This window comes from Harmonia axyridis, chromosome 6, assembly GCF_914767665.1.
Source record: "Harmonia axyridis chromosome 6, icHarAxyr1.1, whole genome shotgun sequence".
Taxonomy (NCBI): domain Eukaryota; kingdom Metazoa; phylum Arthropoda; class Insecta; order Coleoptera; family Coccinellidae; genus Harmonia; species Harmonia axyridis.
In genome coordinates, this window is record NC_059506.1 from 24897501 (window position 1) to 24918595 (window position 21095).

General features: G+C 33.1%; 2 protein-coding genes across 5 annotated transcripts; one reads left to right on the forward strand and one right to left on the reverse strand.

Annotated features, from left to right (window-relative positions):
- The first annotated feature begins 1624 nt into the window (after positions 1-1624).
- Positions 1625-14596, forward strand: LOC123681598. Of its 2 annotated transcripts, XM_045619786.1 has the most exons (4): positions 1625-1950; positions 5556-6029; positions 10280-10608; positions 14054-14596. In XM_045619786.1, exons 2-4 carry the CDS (start codon positions 5563-5565, stop codon positions 14443-14445), a joined length of 1188 nt encoding a protein of 395 aa, XP_045475742.1. In that variant the 5' UTR covers positions 1625-1950; positions 5556-5562; the 3' UTR covers positions 14446-14596. The 2 variants fall into 2 exon arrangements, with proteins under 2 accessions (XP_045475742.1, XP_045475743.1); XM_045619787.1 differs by lacking the exon at positions 1625-1950 and having other exon boundaries at positions 5509-6029.
- A 735-nt stretch (positions 14597-15331) lies between these two features.
- LOC123681601 lies at positions 15332-19154 on the reverse strand. 3 transcript variants are annotated; one of them, XM_045619793.1, is made up of 6 exons: positions 18388-19154; positions 17612-18334; positions 17068-17349; positions 16471-16915; positions 16229-16411; positions 15332-16177 (listed from the first exon to the last, which is right to left on the reverse strand). In XM_045619793.1, the coding sequence occupies exons 4-6, from the start codon at positions 16611-16613 to the stop codon at positions 15538-15540; spliced, it is 966 nt and encodes a 321-aa protein (XP_045475749.1). In that variant the 5' UTR covers positions 16614-16915; positions 17068-17349; positions 17612-18334; positions 18388-19154; the 3' UTR covers positions 15332-15537. The 3 variants fall into 3 exon arrangements, with proteins under 3 accessions (XP_045475749.1, XP_045475747.1, XP_045475746.1); XM_045619791.1 differs by having other exon boundaries at positions 17068-17536; XM_045619790.1 differs by having other exon boundaries at positions 17068-18334.
- Between the last annotated feature and the right edge of the window lie 1941 nt (positions 19155-21095).

Genomic DNA, 21095 nt, shown 5'->3' on the forward strand with positions numbered 1-21095 from the left:
TCAATTTTCGCTTATGACTCGAAAACAAAAGAAGGTGGCCGAAAATGAATACTACTCTTGTAAGTTTCTCAGGATAAGAGACCAAGAATGGGGTATCAAATTTTGTCTATCTCCTCTGGTTTAAAACTTGTAGTGTTAAAACATCGAAATTTACCCACCCTGTACATCTAACAGTGAGTCAGTGAACATTCATTGTATGTCCATTTCAGGTACGGTAGAGCGGTGTGACTTTGCCAACGAAGGTGACTTTGCCGAACTGCCTAATATTTTAAATTTACTTTGTTTTCGTAAAGAAATCACGAATCGGAACATTTAACCACACTATATACCTACATGTTGCAACCGTCGCAGTCGTCTGGCGTACTTTAATGGTGTGCACGGTATGTTATGTGAGCGGGTAATTTTTTAACGTGAGTATATATACATATATGCGAAATACTAGGAGTTGCGCAGAAAATATGGCGAACGGTACATCATAATATTATTGAGCGGCTTACTTTACATTCATTAAACGCCCCCTTAAAAAAATTGAAAACATTTGGTTGAGAGGGTTTCGGCATTTAAGGAAATTTTTCGTTGTGGCCCTTTGGCAGTCGACATTGCCACATACCAAATTTGTTTCACCTGTCTTGTTTTGAGGCACAATTATGGGTCGTCGATACAAAAAGAAGTTGGATGCAAGGAAATATAGTAATTATACGGAAAAAACACTAATCCGAGCCATCAATGCAGTTCGAAATGAAAACATTTCAATACAGACAGCATCCGAAGTGTACAACATTCCCAGAAGAACTTTTTGGAATAAAATTAACAAAAGATATATGGGCGAACCCCGAGGCATTAGTGCACTAACATTTACCGCCTGCACTTAAATTGCCAAAAAACGCATTTTAAAGGCATTGGCAAACTCGCACCGATTTGCGGGTCACTTTGCCAATTTTAAAGATAAAAAAAAGAAGTGTGCACCTTTTCATCTGATTCTAACCTCAGCATTCGACAACTAAAATGTTCAAATTAAACATACTTTGCACAGGCCTCATTTCACAAAAAAAACGAAAAAGTTACACCAAGAAAACTATAAAAAGTGGTGCAAAGTCACACCGCTCTACAGTACTAGAATTCTACCAAGCTACTCTATTTTCAGCAGTTTTATTGTGTAGTGTCACATCAATAAAAAATTAGAGGTTTAAATTTTTCACCATTCCACCCCTTTGCGAAATTATATAAACCCATTAATAAGTGGTGAAATCAAGAAATCAAAACGTGAACATTTTGGCGCATTGTTGACTCCCTTCACGTTCCTCCATTCGTTAGTAACGAATGACTCACCCCTAAAAAAAATTAAAACGCTGCATGTCAACAATCACGTGAACCAAAACGAACCACCAGTATCGATCAACCCCCCCAATTCCCCCATAAGTCAAACCCCAGCGCGTTACTACCCCTCCAACTCCCAGTATGACCGCACAGTGTCAGCAAAAGGTGTGCGCGCAGAATAAATCCAAGCCATATCGGAAAATACATAGCATTGAATTTCGCGGCATTTCTTACAGCCGAATCCGTTAGGACTCTCTCTCTCCCCTCCCTTCTCAAGAATATTACGTCACCGTCCCCCGTATAGGGCGAAATGTACCGCGAAATGTTAATACTTAAGTGGAGCGTATACTGCGCTTGCTGAATCCCATCGATTTTATTTCAGTAGGGTGTTTAGTACAGGGCTCTGGCTGAGCCCCTTTTGTTGTGATAGAAAAGCACCCTGGTTGCTTATACCCGCGCCAGACGGAGATTACACAATTGCAAATGTTCTATACTCATTCGATTTTGTTTACGAAAGTTACCGGGAATTTATAACCTATATCAGAGTGTCTCAAAACGGTTCAATGCGTCTGATTGTCTTTATCTAAGTAGTGTTCTGTGCAATATTGGATCTGATATATTTTGAATATTCAGGTGAGATATTTACAGTTTTATTAGTCGACTAGACAGCAGAATGAGCTATGTTGTTGTTTTTGCGCGCCTTGTTGATAACATACCATGTGGTTTTTTAATTTTTACACAATATAACAGTGAAAAATCTGTATATTACTCACACTTACAGAAAATAAAAAGGATTTACTTCAAATTGATTTCTTTATCTGTAAAAAAATAAAGTCAGTTTCCATTGTATTCTCAAACAAATAATAGGGATATTTTTTATTCCACTTTATTGGATATTCGATAAAATTTTCATGGGTAATTCCAAAGGTAATTCATTGCTTATTATACTGGGTGGCTCAGAGAAACGTTTTGAATGTGACGTTGATGTAAACAAACACTGACGCATTTCGGTTAAGAGGAGTGCGTTTCTTAATTTATTAGCGGAATTGCCTATTCAAATTGTACAGGGTGTTTGATTTGAGTTTTGTAAATTGATGATTTATTTGAATTTTAAATGAGAGGCTTAATTCTATGGGATATTTATTGATTGATGCGGAGTGTAGTTGGTAAGTATATTGTTTCTGTTGAATTTTAGAAAATAATGTTGCTAAATGGAACTTTATCAACTTGGCGGAAAAAATTAAAATGGGAATTTACACACAAAAAAATTGAAATCATTCAACATATGTTTTAAATAATGGCTAGTATGTGAAATTTTTCATTCTATTGTTGTTTTATTGACTTGTCCAATACATATTTGTAATATGTCGCCATGGATGAATAAATTATTATTATTATTATTACAAGCTCCCGTAGTTGGACAAAAAACTTGGAGAATTTTATGTAAAAATAAATGATAATAATCTCTGTATTTGATTAATTCGGTTTTCACTACCTACATGGATTTAATTCCATATGAAAAATATTTTTAATATAATAAAAAAATGTCCACACTAGGACCTCATGAGGTGTTTTGATGATTAAACAATAAAATTCTGTTGTTTATGACGAAACTGGCCAAATTGGTTCAAAACTGGAAAATTGATGCCTATTAAAATAATTAATTGAAACACAACAATCTTTAAATAACACTAATTTATACAGGTTGAAATTTATTATGAAGCTTACAGGGGCGCATTTTTTAGGTCGAAATGGGGCTTTTCATAAATATGTGTTAGCAAACGCTTTGTTCCCGATCTACAGGGAGTTCACGTTTCAATTTTTCTTTCATTACTTTTTCAGTTTTTTGGATATAAAAGTCAAATTTCAAACGTAGGCTAGGTACCTTTGAGGAATCATATCATAAAGTAGTCCAACTGATCATGCGAATCGACAGGGAGATATTCCTTCAGAGATCAAACCTGTTTTCGCTCCCTGAGTTTAGGTTTGTTTCAATTGGATACAGACATAACATAAAAATTGACAGAAATTTTTCTTGCTTATGGTCTCAGATGCCTACAAATTAGTTTAGGAATTCAGGAACAAAACAAAGTGGCGCACCGCTGAATGTTTATTGGGTGAAAAATTGCTCGACCCCTGAAGAAATCTCCCTGTATATTCTTACAACTCAATATGCTGGTGATGCGAGACCTTAAATCTAGGTACCCTATGTTACAAAATTATAATTTCTTAAAAACTCTGATTGGTGTTTCCGATAACATGGCTGTAATTCGTACTTTTCTTGAAAATATTATAGATCTCGATGTTAAAAGTCACACAGTGTCATTTTTTAAAATCCTATTAATATATTTTTTCTTTCAAACCAATAATTTTTAGGATTCATTTATATTATCATAGAGCTAAAACACAATGAAAAAGTTATTAGAATCAAAATCAAATTTTGAAATTTGCATATCTATATCCAAAAATTGACGTCTAAGAATTATGAAATTCAAGAACCGCAGGCCGAGCCTGTCTAAATACATAAAATTTTTTTGATCGTCAAGTCCTACCTTAATAGATTATCATCAATGAATATCAGAAGATTAATATTTCATTATAACACCGCAATGTTTTCAATAACTTATTGGATGAGCTATGATTCTCCACGGGTTCTTCTCAATAGTTTTAAATATTCTAAAAAAAAAGAAGAAAATTATAAACCACAACGTTGAGTTTGTTGTTTTCAATGGTTTGAGATACTCTATAATGCAAAATATTTAAAAGATTTAATATAATTTATAATGCAAAATATAAAATAATAAGCGCTGTATACTGAAGAATCGATATTTCAATCGTAGTAAATAGCTTCATTGGAATAGTTGTTGGCACACTTAAATAAATAAAAATTTCATTAAATGACCTACCTTGTTCAGATCTGACTAAAGAGCACTGATTTGGGCAGGCTAGGCTGCCAAAATAAAAAGCGAATTGTGCTGAATCAAAAACATTGCTTTATCAATGGTGTTTCAGATAACATGGCATTTACTTTTTTGAAAATATTATTGATCTCGAAGTTAAAATTAACACAGTGTCATTTTTTAAAATACTATTAAGAGGGGTTTATACCACGTTACTTTCTCGTGATCTACCAAAGTTCAACTTCTCTTGTCTCCTCAGAGTTTTTGAGATTTCACCACTTTTCAGGTTGAGTACCGCAATCTCAAATGTTCCTCTGATTTATCGTCTTTTCTACCACATGCAAGAATTCAAAATACGTTTTTACGTCATTATTTTTAATTTCAGAAAAAACGCATTCTCAGCCTTCGACAAGACTTTTTGTATAATATAGTTATGTGAAAATTCATAAAAAAATAAAGGTTTGTGAGGAAAGTTATATCATGCATATATGTATTTATTTTTCAAAAGAAAGATTAATTCTTTCTTTCCATTCCAAAAAAATTTATAAAAAATAACTTTCCGCAATGACGAACTTTTTGAAATGAATAATAGTGAAAACCTTATATAACTCGATTGTCTACAGCGTAAAATAAAGCGTACTAATTTTTGAACTGATCGCTGAAACGGTATAGACCCCTCTTAATATATTTTTTTTTTCAAACCATTAAGTTTTTTATTCATTTATATTATCATCTAGTCTGAATAGGTACAATCAAAGAGTTTTTAAGGAATCATAAAATCAAATTTTCAAAATTGCATATATCGAAAAAATTACGTCATGAAATTATAAAATTCAAGGACTTCGAGCCAAGACTGTCTAAATACATACAATATTTTCGATCGTCAAGTCCTGCCTTGATAGATTAGCAATAATGAATATTGGAAGATTAGTATTTCATTATAGACACCGCAATTTTTTTAATAATTTATTGGATGAGCTATGATTCTCCACGGCTTTTTTTCAATAATATTAAATATTCTTGAAGAAAGAAGGAAATTATAAACCATAGAGTTAAGTTTGCTGTTTTCTATGATTCGAGATACTCTATGGTGCAAAATAGATAAGGGTTTTGAAAAAGACTATAATTGGCGCACCCTGAGTATACTGAAGAATCAATATTTCAATATTTGTAATTAACTTCGAATAGTTATTGGCGCACTTAAATATGTAAAAATTTCATTAAACGACCTACCTAGTTCAGATCTGACAGACCAAAGAGCACTGATTTGGGCAGGCTAGGTTGCCAAAATAACAAGCGAATTGTGCTGAGTCAAAAACATTGCTTTATCATTCCCAGATAAAACATGGCGTCGCATCATTCTATGAGAACGCTACAAAAGAAGCGAACGTCGAATTTTCGCGAAGACGAGACCAAATTGCTCATACAGTTGTGGGGTAGCCCGCAGATTCAGAATAAATTGTATCTGACGCATCGCAAGGCACCTGTAATGAGAATTTTGGCCGCCAACATGCAAAGACATGGTTTTTACAGAACGCCGGATGAGATCAAGACCAGAATCAGAAATTTGAAATGTCTATACCACCGAATTAGGCGAACTGTCCAGTCCGGCGCTGGAGTTGGCACTGTAGATCCGGACTGGCCCCATTACCGAGCATTGGATTCAATTTTATCCAAAGAAGGCATGAAGAAGGAGAACCTCTACAAGGATAACGTCCTGGAAGGACCAAGATGCGAGGATATAAAGCAAGAAATAGACGACATAGAAATTAAGGATGATATGGAATCGTATACAACCACCAGCAATCACGGGTAAGTACCTCTTAGATTTATATAACTAAATTCTCTTTCAGTATTCTAAATTTCCAATTTTCCATTCTCTTATCGTTCAAATATAATCCAGTTACATATTTCGTCTACTTCAAATTGTTCTCCATGACTACAACATCAGAGCAAATTCACAAATGCATCGAAATGCTGCTGCATATATAACGTTCATAATGTTGTTCAAATGAACGTTTTATTTCAAGAAACAGAAACGAAGAAATCTGGTAGAAAATGTGAGTGAAAATGCGATTTTCGAGAATATTCCCTTGTTATGTGAGTAAAAACCGTTAAAAAGATTTTTCTAACGTCAATTTGACGTTCTGCTAGCTTAAAATGGAGTAAAATTCTTCATAAAATACGATCGCACTTTACTGCTTGATTGTTTCAGATTTTCACTTGACAACAGTTCAAATATCGCTTGATCTAAAAATTCTTCACTGTTTTGCAGGAGAGTCGAAAGAAGCTTCCATTCAAATTTCAAAAAATCTATTCAATCCACAATTGTAGTTGACAAATTAATATTCTTCACTTTCCTAGAAATGAATATTTCTAAGTGCTCATACTGGCTCATAAGTACATTTTATGGTTTTCTTCTCTTCTTTGCCATTAACAGAATATCCGTTTGTTGAAAATCTCTCAGGATGATGAAATTCTTAATTATAGCCAAAAATTTCAGTGTTTGAAGTTTTGACACCTTGCAAAAGGAAAATGAATATTTTGTGAATAATCATCAACAAAAGTACGTAATTGGAAAACTATTGTAGGTACTAACTCTCAAATATTTCTTTATCATGGCATTATCATAAAGTTCGGCTTTCAAGTTCTAAAATAAGAGTTTGTTGATTCTGATCGCGTACCTATATTAATCAAGTTAATAAATGTCTTATCAACTGAGTGTTGCACACATGTTCTTAAAATATTTCAATTACACCTTTTACCTGATTGGTTCCCAAAAAAAACTCAATTTATTTCACGAAAAATATTATTGCCTAAGCAGTGCTTATATGCGCTTGTTTTACACCCTGTTTTTCTTTAGATTCTGAATCCGTGAAAAACTTAGCGTGTGTAGATATGTTTTAGTGTGTCTAACGCCTTCTTGTGAATATGCTACATATCATTATTTTTGAGATACCAAACTCAAAATGATGCAGGTTCACTGTCCCCAGAACTTGTCCGAAATTGGTTGGAATTATGAAGAAGGTATTCGAGTTATCCAAAATTCTGGATCAGATGTCAAAAATGGCGAGATTCATCACTTTTGTACAAAACTTTCCGAGAATATCTCGTTTTTCTTTATGATGAGAGGGCTTTCAAGCTGAAAATTAATAATTTGATCGATGTAGGTACTTTATGTTGACGCCAAATTTCAGTATATGGCTATTGAATTCTGAGACATTGAACATTTCAATTTTGTATTGGAACTATTCGCACAAATTATTTCATAACCTCCATGTTGTTGCTTCACAACAAAGGACTGAAATGTAATTCCATATAATCGTCAATCGGCATTTCATATGGGTACATTGACGCATTTAACCGTCTCAAACCATAACATTTCAAGAATCTATTTTTTGACCGAGGTTGTGACCACGAGTTTTTCAGCAATTATTGAACGATTAGGTTAGAGGCCAAATTCATTTCAAAATTCGAAAATTGCAGATAGGCGCACTGAAAAAAACTCGATAAAACTTTTATTTCTTACTAGAGGAACCAGAAGATGTTCACCCCTAGAAGTTAAAAAGAAAATATGAAGACCATTCTTTCGAATGCAGAGCAACCTATGTTGACCAATTGTTGTACCATCCCGTTCTATGATCGGCAGCAACATAACGTCTGTCAAACTGACGTCAACTTATATTGGGCAAAAAACCTACCCCACAGAGTAATAAACATAGATAGATGGAGCATATGTAATATCTCCGGTTTCAGGAATTGTCAGAATTTACGGAAAACGTCGCATCTCCTCTGTAGTTTCATTATTTTTGAACACTGGTCTCCGAACAGATCTATCATTTGGTTTGTAATTTCATAATTTTGAACCGGAATAGGTCTAAAACGATAAACTTCGGCTTACTGTAGACGACTTCATCTTCAAATTTGATTCTACCCGTCCGCCTGTCCGTAAAGAAGATAAGGTCCTTTCTCCACTAACTATACATCGATATTTCAAATAGAACACCCTGTATATTAACTTTTTTCGGTTTGCCGTAGCCTCTTGATTATTTATATAAAGGTAGACTTTCTTGTTCTTATATATAGCGGTTTTCAAGTAATTGATTGATTTACTTCTTTTTTTGTGCAAAGCATAGCTTCAATTAAACATTCATCAATTCGGTATACTTGGGATCCTAGAAAGACGAAATTTCGGGTATGGTATATTGATAATTCATAGATTTTTTATTTTTTTTTTTAAACTTTAATACCCTATATCTCTAAAACGAAGCTCGTTAGGGTATATGTTTATATAAACCTTTTTTTCATGAATACAATTGTCCTATCCGACGCCAAAGTTATTGAACTGAAATCTGGACCAACCTGAATTTTTCTACTCGCAGGGGGGATAGATTTTACTGTCTGCCAGGTCGAAGAAATCTACGTATTCAAGGAATAATATACAGGGTGATTCCGGAGGAGAACGTCAGATTTTAGGAGAAGTTTACACTAGTCAAGGCAGTTTCGAAACAATGTTTGGTTTATGATTGGTGGCCTTTATTGAGAGTCTACATAGTTATTTGTCGGATTCGACCGATTTTTCTTCTATTCATAACTCTGGTATGGCTTGATCAATATTGAGAATATTCTGAACTAGATAGTAAAGCTGTATCGTCCAATGATTTAAAGCTCTTCCGAATGTATGAAAAACAGTTTTTATCAAATTGAAAATTCGCCATGATGCTTGAATCTCAATTCAAATCAAGTTCGTTAAGATCCATGGTTACCATCACAGTGAACAACAGAATGAGAATATTAAATAAATAATCTGTCACAAGAAGTGTATTTCAACATGCCACAATTATTCACAAATATAATAATAATATCTTAAAGCAAAATCAATCCCTCATCAGAAGGTCAATTGGAAATTTAATACCAAGGTCGCGAATATGTATTCAAAAAAGAGGAAATGATTTCGAACATTCTATGTAAATTTTGTGTTAATCCTTAGTTTTGCCTTTCATAATATGTTTCGAATGTTTATTATGTTGAAGTTGTTGTGGATTTTTTGTTTACGTAGGTACGTATAGAAATATTTTCTGGATCAAATGATTTTATTCATCAGAATATGAGTGCTAAAATATGAATTTCGAATTTCGAAACTACTTTAGAACTCAGAAATAGCTTTGTATCGTTGGACGATACGGCTTTACTATCTAGTTCAGAATATTCTCATTGCGAAATAACGATATTGTTCATCTTTAAAAAAATTTTCTAGGAAAACTAGACGTGTGTCAAAAAAAATTAAGCGCTGCAGTAATGTCCACTTTTGGTAGAATCTGAAGCAGGTAGCGAATTTTTGAAAACGGAATGTACAGGGTGTTTTTAAACCTGCAAATTCAATCTGAACTCATCATAATTCCCACCCTGTATTATCAAGAAAGTGTTGGAATTATTGAAAGTAGACAATTATATTGTTCTACAATGAAAATTTCATCAATATTGATCAAGCCATAACAGAGTTATGAATTGAAGAAAAATCGGTCGAATCAGACAAATCACCCTGTAGACTCTCAATAATGGTCCCCAACCATAAACCAAACATTGTTTCGAAACTGCCTTGGCTAGTGTAAACTTCTCCTGAAATCTGACGGTCTCCTGTGGAATCACCCTGTATATAAATTTTAAGTTTCATAAAATACTTTTGACATCAAAATGGCAGCTTTCCTAAAATACTTTTTTTAGTTCATTAAATTTTCACACCTGTCGCTCCTGATTGTAGCTGATGCCACCGCAACCTCATGCTAGCACTCAGCTTGCCTACATATCATGGTCGGTAGGTACCTACTACAGACTCACCGAGAAAATGTTAGGCTTTTCTAAAATATGTGTGGTCTGCAGTCCATTGGCCCTTAGACTATGCAATTAGCGCATGAATGAAAAAGCGCTCAAAGGATTCTCATTTCACATCAGTGCTTTCCGTATTTATCACGTTATTTGATATTTCTAATACAAATTTCATCAGAACACAAATATCCACTTCAATTGCCGTGCAGAGTATTCAAAAAGTAATAAAATTTCAGGTCCGAATACGGAAGTGAAGATGCTGCACCGTTGTCTCCGCTACCTAAAAAAGAAGACGCGAACACCCCGAAGACATCAACAAAGGAATATCCAACGATAATGCCGAACCTGGCTAACTTTACCATACCCCTCCAAACTCAAGTACAGTCACAACTCAACGCAGCCAATGGCAGGCCGAACGGTGTGTCATCCCTGCCCTTTCCCCTGTTGATAGTACAACAAAAGCCTCAAACGAATAACCCAGATGCGAATTCTTCAAAGACGTCCAACCTTGCAACGGTACAGACGCTGCAGCAGATGCAACAGCCGATGAATTCCAGCAACCATGGTAAGAATTCAAAATATCTTACAGGGTGCGGCAGAGCCGACTGACGAGTTTCAAAGGGCTATTTAAAAAAAATGGTGAAAGTTAGAGAAAAACTGTTTCATTCATTCGAAGCAGTAGAAAATATAGTTTTTTTGCTCAAGTTTTGAAAACAATATCACTAAGATGGCGGCCGTCAGCAGCGACACACTGATGTGGTCGATTTTGGAAGTTTTCGACCGCTTTTCGTCATATCTCGAGCGGTATGGCCCGGATTTCTTCGGTTATTCGCTGCTTCAGTTCTGGTAGGCCGTGGGGACGATGTTTGAAGACCTTATCCTTAAGGTTGCCCCTAAGAAAGAACTCGCAGATGCTTAAATCTGGTGAGCACGCTGGCCAACCCACGTCCCCTCTCAGTGAGACCAGTCTTCCTGGGAACATCTGCCTCAAAACATCTAATGAAGTTCGAGCTGTGTGGGCTGTACCGCCATCCTGCTGGAACCAGATGTCACCCAGATCGTGTTTTTCAGCAAGTTCTTCCAATTCAGGCTGTAGGATGGTTTCCAATATTGACACATAACGCTTGGAAGTTACTGTGACGGTGACATTTTCCTCCTCGAAAAAATAAGGGCCTATCACTCCGAATTGAGACACAACGCACCAAACTGTGACTTTAAGTGGATGAAGTGGCCTATCATAGAGTTGAAGAAGATTACATGCAGCCCAGTACCAGAAATTTTGTTTATTTATTGTTCTAGAAGGGTGAAAATGTGCCTTATCACTACTGAAAAAAGTTTATCTTGGGGCGATGCGCTGAATCATTTTCTCACAACGATTTTTGAGGTTCACGTAATCAGCAGCACTCAACTCTTGAACAAGCATGATTTTATACGGGTGGAATGATAAATCCTCATGCAGAATCCTCCTCAAAGATCAGTCTGACATTCCCAAAGCTATCGCATGCCTCCGTGCAGTGCTTCTTGGTGAATGCTCGACTGCTACTCGAACAGCCTGCACATTTTCCGGTGTTCTTACCGTTCTCGGTCCTCGCCCTCGTCGTATACTTCCTGTTTCTTCAAGTGGACGAGCCCAAGTTTTGGTGGTGTTTGCAGAGGTGACTGAAACGTTGACAGGAATGCCGAAATTCCCGCTGGGTCGCGATCTCAGAACGGTTATTTCCAAAAAACGTGCAAACGGCAAAGCCTTGATGCACTCTGGTCCAAATAATGGTGCTGAATAAAAACTGCTGACTCTAAGGGACACAAAGACCCCTTCCGCACCTAGCTGCCCCCACTAGATCCCGAGCAATGACCTGTCAAAACTCGTCAATCGGCTCTGCCGCACCCTGTACAAAGTGATGTTTCAGAATAAAAAGGTGTTCCTAATGTTGTGAATCTTTTGGGGCTTTCAACCTGCTCAATACCCTGTTGCTCAAAACTAGAGGGTGTACACTACCTTCTTCACTAGATTCGAGTGCAAATTCATTTTGATTTTTTGCCGAAATCGCTAGAACGATTCTTTCAATTTTTGGAAGATACCTTCGTATGGCAGTTCAGAATAAACACCCGATTTTTTTCACAAAAAAATGTAGGTATACTTTTTGTTTTATATAACTTTTAAAATTGAAAGATTCATCAATCGTATCTCAGTTATTTAAATGATGGATTTCAATATATTTTGTCACCATTACCAATATTCCTAAAACACTACTTTCAACCTATTGTCATTTATCACTTTCTTATTTGGTAATATTACCAAAGATTGATATTCTGTATTTTCAAATCGAAATACACGAATCGTAAAATTTTTTTTTAAAAACTCAAAATAGATTGTTGTATTTTTTCATCAGAAGAAGGAAATTCCAAATATTCTGAAATTCATCATTGAAATAATTGTGATACGAATGAAAAACCTTCGAATTCAAAAAAACATACCATACGATGGGTTTTCCTTCCAAAATTTGACAGAATCTCGAACAAGAGATTTCCGCACAGAATCTGAATATCCTTGTTTATAGTGTACACCCATAATAAGTGGTTTATTAGAACATATCTACACGAATTCACATTCCCAGGATTAAACATCTTATTCTGAAACACAAGTTATGTTATATTGAATCTAGAGATGGGCGATATTTCACGAACTGTGATTTAATCATAGACTTATTATCCTAATACGTCTATGATTTAATACGTCTATGGATTTAATCACTGATATCAGAATTTCACAGTTCCGCAAAAGGAATAAAGAGCGTGACGTGATCACAGTTGGAACAGATCACAGTTTGTACTATCCGTATCATAATAATTATTCTCACAGCGTTGTATTCCTTGTTGCAAATTGCAATCGTAAATGTTGAAGCGAAATTTTCTATTGCTTCGGAACCTTTTTCGACTAGCATAATTGTATATTTTTATGACAATCCCAGCATCCGTTGGCAATTTCGTCGGTTTTTGGAAGTATTTTTGTATTGTTCAACCATAGGTAATACTTGCTAGGTACAAAGAAATAATATCTACTGAATTAGTGCCCAATTAGTGGTGACAATAAAATTAAAATTTCATTATTTATTTATTTTTTATTATATATTTACGTTTGAATTTGTGTGAATTATTTTTATTTCATGTCCAAAGTTATTCATATCCTTATAAGGATTCCACAAATCTGTGAGCTCTGAAAAATAGACATCTTTGGCTAGCTCATTTTACCCCTGCTAGGAATTATCAGAAAATGTTATCAATTCGATCTGCATAAAAAAACGAGCTAAAATTTGGGTAATTCATACAAATATATTGTTAGCAAGCACAGCACGGAACTTAACCGAATCCGATTCCTAAGCAATGATCACGCCACGCTTTAATTTCACTGATATCATAAAGTAACGTTCACGTTTCACAACGTGATTTGGAAATCACGGTATCGCTCATCTACATGTATCGAGAAAATGCCGGGAATTGGCGATTTCTTAAATTCTCCACATGTATAGAGTGGGCCATTAAAAACGAAACAGCGGCTCTGTAGGTGGGCGAACCGGATTACATGAAAACGGCAAAACGCTTGGACACGTTAACTACATTTTAGAGGGAGCTGTGACCGCCTTCCTAATTTTTAAGTAATACATTTGAAAAATGTTTTTCCTTCTTAATATCAAATCAGTTCTATCGATTCGTTTCTTTCTTATTTCCTGCTTAAATTCATCCGAACAATCTAAAATCTTCATTTTCAACTTCTGTACAGAGAAATATTCAAATGAGAATACTGAATTTTGCGATTGTGTGGCGTGACGTTAAATAAGTATGTCCTTTGCTTAAGAGTTATAGGCTTTTCTGATCCATTAGAACCTTAAGATCTCTTATTGATCATTTTGTTTTCCAGACTTATTTGTTAAAATATTGTTTAACTACTCACCTGTTTCTTTTTTCTTCAATTTAATGAAAGCAAAGTAATAATGAAAATTTTTCTCTTTCAGACATAAGTATTCTCCTCAAAGATCTTGTAGATATTCAAAGAGAAAATTTAACAGTGGAAAGGCAACGCTTTGAACTAGAGAAAGAACGACTAGAATACAACAAAAATGTTGGCAATCAACTGATGACTTTAATTCCGATATTTGGTAGTATACTGCAAAAGTTTATTTTTACTAATGAAGTTACAAACTCCGATTCCCCTAATCAAAAAAATGGAAAAAGAAAGAAATCTACCAATGATGACATACTACGGGAAAGTAAAATATTAAGAACAGTACTAGAAAAGAATATAAAAAAATATATGTTAGAGGATGATCATCAAGAAGAAAGTGAACCTGATGAAAGTGCACTCGCAATTAAAAGTAAAGATGAACTTCCTAAAATGAAAAATTAATACTCATTTTCATACATTTTTACATTCCATGGGATATTACCTTAGTTTGCTCATTGTTTCTAGTTACCTGAATACTCATTTATTTTAATTTATTACATATAGATATTATGTTTTGTTTTAAAAAAATCAATTAAAATATTTTGTTATTTAATATTTATATATTTATTACCCCAAACTCCCCCATTATCAAATTCTAGAAATATATATTTCCACCATGTCTCTATTGGAACCAAATAAAGAACGATTTCAGCAGTATATTTTATTTTCTCATTGATTTAGATATCATGTGGATATTCTTCTTGGATTTGATACATAAAGAAGATAGATATCACAACCAGAATAGTTTGAATAAAAGCTAAGTTTTTATGACAAATTATACTGCAGAAGTTGCTTTATTAATCATAAAGAAAATATTAATTTGTACTTGTTATCGTTTTTGGTTTGCTAGGAAATATTCTTGTAATAATAATTAGAAAAGCTGTTTTGCTCTTATATCATCTAAGATTATGCACTGTTTATTTCTAATAAAGAAGTAAATAATGATGTCAGTAAGAGTCTAAGAAAGGCCACACATAGTAGACTTAACTATCAGCCAATGAGTGCACACTTGTGGATTAGAAATAAGCAGGTTACTAATGATATTTACAAGTATGATCATTCCTAGACCAGAAATTACCTACATAGTTGGAGAATATCAGCATTGTTTGTATTTCATTTTCTATATTCCCAAAACAAATGTGAAAATTATAAGTGACGTCAAAGGAATGTTCATACCATCATTTGAATAGGGAGGTGGGAAATCGATGTTTTCTGGATATTTTTGAAACCACAACTAAGATATTGTGAATATCATCCAGTATATAAAACAAAAAAACTTTCTTCAAAACAATATAGACAGCAGTTTAATAGTAAAAAAATAAGTAATAAATTTCAATATAACAATTATAAAATAAACTAGTCACTTTCATTTGATATTGGAGCATCTCCATATAGTAATAATTATTTTGTGTTCATCATTACTTGTAGAACAGAGACCTTAATCTTAGGTTGTTGCAATGATCACTAAAATGATTCAATTCATTTAATTTTCAATTATTTAACTTTGTCCTTATGTCGATTCTTATTTCCTTTCAACCTTTTGACAACTAAAGCTTTATAAAGCTTCTTCATTTTCTTTTTCCCTAAAGCTTCATTCAATTTATCATAGTGTAACTCATTTGCTGCAGAATGTATATTTTCATATCTATTAACTTTTGTTAAAACAATATCTTTTTCATTTTCACTTAATTCAAATACTCTCTGATTGGGGGATGTTCTCATAAGGTGATAATTAAGTGGTTTCACTTCATTCTTGATTTCAGCAGGCTTATTTAAATTATATTGGGTTTTCTCGTTCTTATCTTGAAAAATATTACTCCTGGTCAAGTTTATATGGTTTGCACTGGGTGGATAATTCTTGCTTATTTCAACTACAGTGTTTACAATCCTTGCTAAAGTAGATGTATCTGGAACACTTTTTTTGATAGCGAATGCCATACTTTCCAAGCCACAGGAATCCTTCAAAATTTGCTTCAAAGTAGAAACAACCAGAACTGGTACACTTTTAAGCACTGCCATTTCAACAATGTGCTTTACAACCATTCTGGGCTTAACATCTGCAATTAAAACAATAGAGCATGCATCAATCTCCAGAAATTTTGTCACTTCGTTCACTCCAAACATCAAAAACTCGCTAAAAAATACCTATTAGTAAATAATTTATAATAGGGTAGAATATATTTACCTCTTCGTAAATTTTTCTCCAGAAGAATGTTTTCCAATGTAATTATCCCTAACAATTTTTCTATCACCTTTAGGAATATCTTGCAGAAGCCTCCAAGGAACATTAATTTTTAAGGGTCTAACTCTGGGAAGATTATCTTTCAAAGTATTTGTCAATTGCTCCAATTCACTTTGTACTAATGGCCTATTGAAGAAAGAATAAGATTATATTTATTTTTCTAGATAATAAAAATTGCAACTCACCAATAATTCTGGTATGGATCAACCACTACATTTTTTATAGTTTCTTTCTTAGATTTTTTTCCAGAGAGAGATCTTTTTTTTTGAGATTTACTCAAAACCGGTGTCTCCATTTTCTGTAAATTTGATGAGACCTTTTGGTTCATGGTATTTTCTTCATGTAAGTTCACAAGAAGTATAGAAATTAAAAATAAAACAAATTGCTATACTATAAACAGTTTGAAATTTGAGTTTATTAATTGAAGGTTATAAAATTCACAGAATTGTGTAGCTCTCTTCTTCTTCTATCTATGTTCCCTTTATCGGGGTTTTTGGAATTGTGCAGCTTTCGAATGATTAGAACCACAGAATATCAGTTTGATGTTTTTACTTTAAGTTGGCCAGCAATGAAAGTATTCTACCTACTGGCATGCTAACATCAGCGGCCTCACGCGATCAGACGCAGGAACTAAAAGTAATTTTAACGTATGGTGAAGTATAATCTTTAAAAAATTACATAAAATTAATTATTTTAACTCTACTATGAACGAAATTCTAAAATTTTCTTGAAGAGACATAATCAAATTACTCACACTGTTCCAAAGAAATTATTTTATTTACCTATATCTGGTCCAACTGAAGGACCGAAATAACGAAAAGTATGAAAAAGTTAACAATTCACCCCATAGTCATACATTCGCTAATGTTTTCAATGCCATCACAAAAAGATGTGAAAAATGTTTAGAGAGAGGTGGTCATTTCCAGCATCATAAACATTTTATATATCTAATGCCTATTTTCAGAAAGCCCAATGAGTTTTCAAAATAAGCAAAGTTTTGTTAGTCCTAGTGTATATTTCTCGATATTCATGTTTTTTCTGAAAATATCAGATAAACTTCCATCCTAAAATATTGCAATATGAAAATTTAAGATATCTGTAAAACTGATGAATCACAGTCCTGTATTTCAATTTCTCTTGTGTAAAACATTCAAATTAGATTTGTGAGACTCTTATGTGCATTAAAATAGAAGGACTGCAATTCTCATTCTCTCATTTTTTTATAATTCATTGTCTTTGTGCATGTTATTTCTGAAAACAAATATATATTTGAATGTCTTGAGTTTATATTAAGATGTCTATTATTATATTATGAAAATCTCTTACTTAAGATAGATCTTATGGTGAAGTCCTCTCAGGCAGCGCTTAATACCTTAACCACAATGTCAATATTTTGCAGATCTCATCATTGCTACTATATTGTAATCGATAAAAGTAATTTGGAACAATTTATTGTATGAACTAATATAGAAAATTTCTTATGAAAATAGACTTAGATCTAATAAGAAATTCAATTAAATGTGTATCATCTTAGTATTAAACTTAATTTGAACAATTGATTTACACATACAAAGATAAAAAAATAAATACATAAATCTTGCGTAAAACTAGTCAAATATTGAGTATACACAAATATTTGCTTGAAAACATCATTTCGTAGATTTGCCACTAAAAGTAATTGAAAAATATTAGTTTCAGGTATAACATCTTTTTGTAAAAAGTATTCTAAACATTTGAATCCTAAAAACGGCAAAAAAATCATATTGAGACCAATATTCGATTCAGTTTCATCACAGAAAATTTTAGACAATATTGTAAACAAATTTGCTAAGAATGAGATTCCCACCAGATTGCCAAGTTTGGTATATTTCAATTTACCAACTCCATTTAATGGGTTTTCATTAAGTGGTGATTGTGAGGAAGAACTTGGACTTATATGGTTCATGCCTATGTTAGAAAGGTTTTCTTTTGCAAGCCTATTGTGTTCAATTTGATTTTCTGTATTTGTATCTTCATAATCAATAGGCCGATAATCATCAATGAGAACATCTGAAATCAATATTTATAATGTTGATGTTAAATGATAATAAACGGATATTTACGAGACTTTTGTTCTACACCAGTCAACTTCTTCAAACGATTTTCTGCATTTTCTAAGATTTTCCTTCTTCTTGCTTCTCTTCTAGCAGCTAAACTATTTGCAGACTGAACAGGAATTTGAGCCGATGGAACACTATCGATTGTCATTTCAATTCAATTATACGATCAATTCAGGAAAAATTTAGAATTTTTTTAATATAATTCTGTACATCTACGATGAAAACATTTAATTTATGAATTATGACATTCAAGTTTTAAATTGTAGACACTTCATTGACATTTGACACCACAGAACACAAATATAATCCAAATTATCTCCTTCACACATACCTGTGTTGATAATCGGCGGATTTTAATCTGATTTGCGGATTTTTTGGGTCTGGTGGATTTTTTTCGAATTTTAAAATATTTCGGGTTTTTTTCGATTTTTTGATTGAGGCAATAGATGCGGTTTAAAAGATATGGAATTCTCTGAGGCATATTGCTTTCAGGGGCTTATGCATTCTATTGAGAATCTTTAATGTGATGAAATATGTTGTGATGTTGATTCGTTATGAATCAAGAAATGTTTTCCATCTGGGTTTTATTATGTGCATTAACATTTCCATTTCAACTTTCTTCTCTTCAAGAATGCAATCCTACATATATTTGGTTTTTATTGCAGTAAACTGTTAGAATTACATGTCTTGTATTTTTTTTCTTGTATCAGAAAAAAATCTGTTCACGACAAGAATTCCAATATTTAATTTTCTTTTCGAATATTGCGCCTTCCCTATTGATAATAGAGAGTTATTGCAACGCACAAATAAGCGATCTTTTATTACAGGATCTCTTATTTTGACATGTACGCATGCGCACTGAGTCAGATATTAAGGATTGCTAAATCTAAAATACAGGCGTCCCTTACTTTATTTAAATACAGGCGACCAACTTTTATTTAAGGATCCTTTATTTTGACAGATATCTGTTTATGCCGAATATTTGCCGTCGTTATGCAGCAAGAACTAACCTATAAATATTGGTAGCTGTTTAGGTAAACAAAGTAAACTTTTTGAGAAATTTGCATTTTATTTCTTGATTTTCGGCATCTGTGGGAACCATTTCATTCGAGGAAAAAAATGTGCTCTCAATAACGAATTTTTCAAGAACTTATACGATTCTCAACAAAACATCATATTTAATTTGATCCTACTAAAAGAATTAAAAATAATACTGATAAATCCTGAATTTTATTAGAAATAAGAATTTACCTATATGTATAATGTAGTATTGTTACAGAATGCTACTGCATACTGAATATTATTTTTTTATATTGAATATAAGTAATTTATTCTGTAATATAGAAACACCAATGGGATTGTTTTGAAAGAAAAATAATAAACTTGTTACCTAAGTACTTTTTTATATATTGGATCAACATAGCATAAAAAAAGCAAATCACAATGCAGAACCTAATTAATTATCAGTAATGTTATTATAAAATTATACGTTAAGTACACTTTTTTAAAATTATTGTAGGAAAAGGTACAAAAATACATAACATAATTCTGTTAAACAAAATAATCTTCCAATACTGGTGGTTTTACATGAAAAGAAATACCTGATTGACTTCCATTCAAACAAGTACATAAAGTAGACTGATATTTTACATAGTGATGATACTTTGTCAACAAGTTTCTCTAATATGTCCATCGATAAAACCCCAGTAGTTTGGTACAGCTCCTCCCATATTACGAATTGGTAGACTAAAAACGAATTAAGGTAATATAATAAATAATTTAATTTCAATTAAGCTAATAGCTTACCTATAACTAGAGCTGATAACTATTTCTATAAAGCCACTTATGTGCATTCAAATTATCTTAGAAGTGTCCATAATTTTCCACAATGAAGTTTGCAGTTATAAAAATAAACTTCGATAATGATTGCGAGACTTGTAGTAAAAATTTTCCAAGTCAACTAGTCGATTTGTTTGAATTGGTTTTGATATATTTTCTACACCAACTGTATCTATTATGAAAAATCAATTCCTCAATAATGGTCCCAGCTAAAATTGCTAACGCTATTTGTTCTTTCATTTTCGATTTTGAACTTCTACCAAATGAATTATTTTATTTATCAGAATACAAAATAAAGGTGACAAAATATAAATATGTCAAATTTAAAGATCTGTCACTTTACTGACTTTCGTTAAAAGCACCTTGCAATAGTTCACTTTTAACGTCCACGATAGAGGATCCTTTATTACAGGATCCTTTAATAAAAGATCGCTTATTTGTGCGTTGCAATAACTCTCTTCTAGATTCAAAATCCTGTAAGTCACAATCCACCTACATGTATTGCAGGAACCTATAGGCAAACGATTTCGTTAAATATTACCGCTAGATGGCAGTACCAGCGAAACCATATTGCAAGAGTTTTTTTGTAAATATAGGGTTCTCTGAACTAGGGGATTTTTTTCGGATGGCGCGGATTTTTTGACACAGAATTCGGATTTTTCAGTGAAGTAGCATTGGTAACACTGCAGAATACACATTTTTTGCTCGTATTAAAAAAGATATGTATTTTAATCCAAAATATTGAAATTTAACGACTTGGAGAATATATAAACATAGATTATACGTGTATAAAGAATAACCGTCTCAAGCCTATCGCAAAATTTCTTGCATTAAACCTTTATCAGTATCATAAAAAGATCGAAAACAAAATA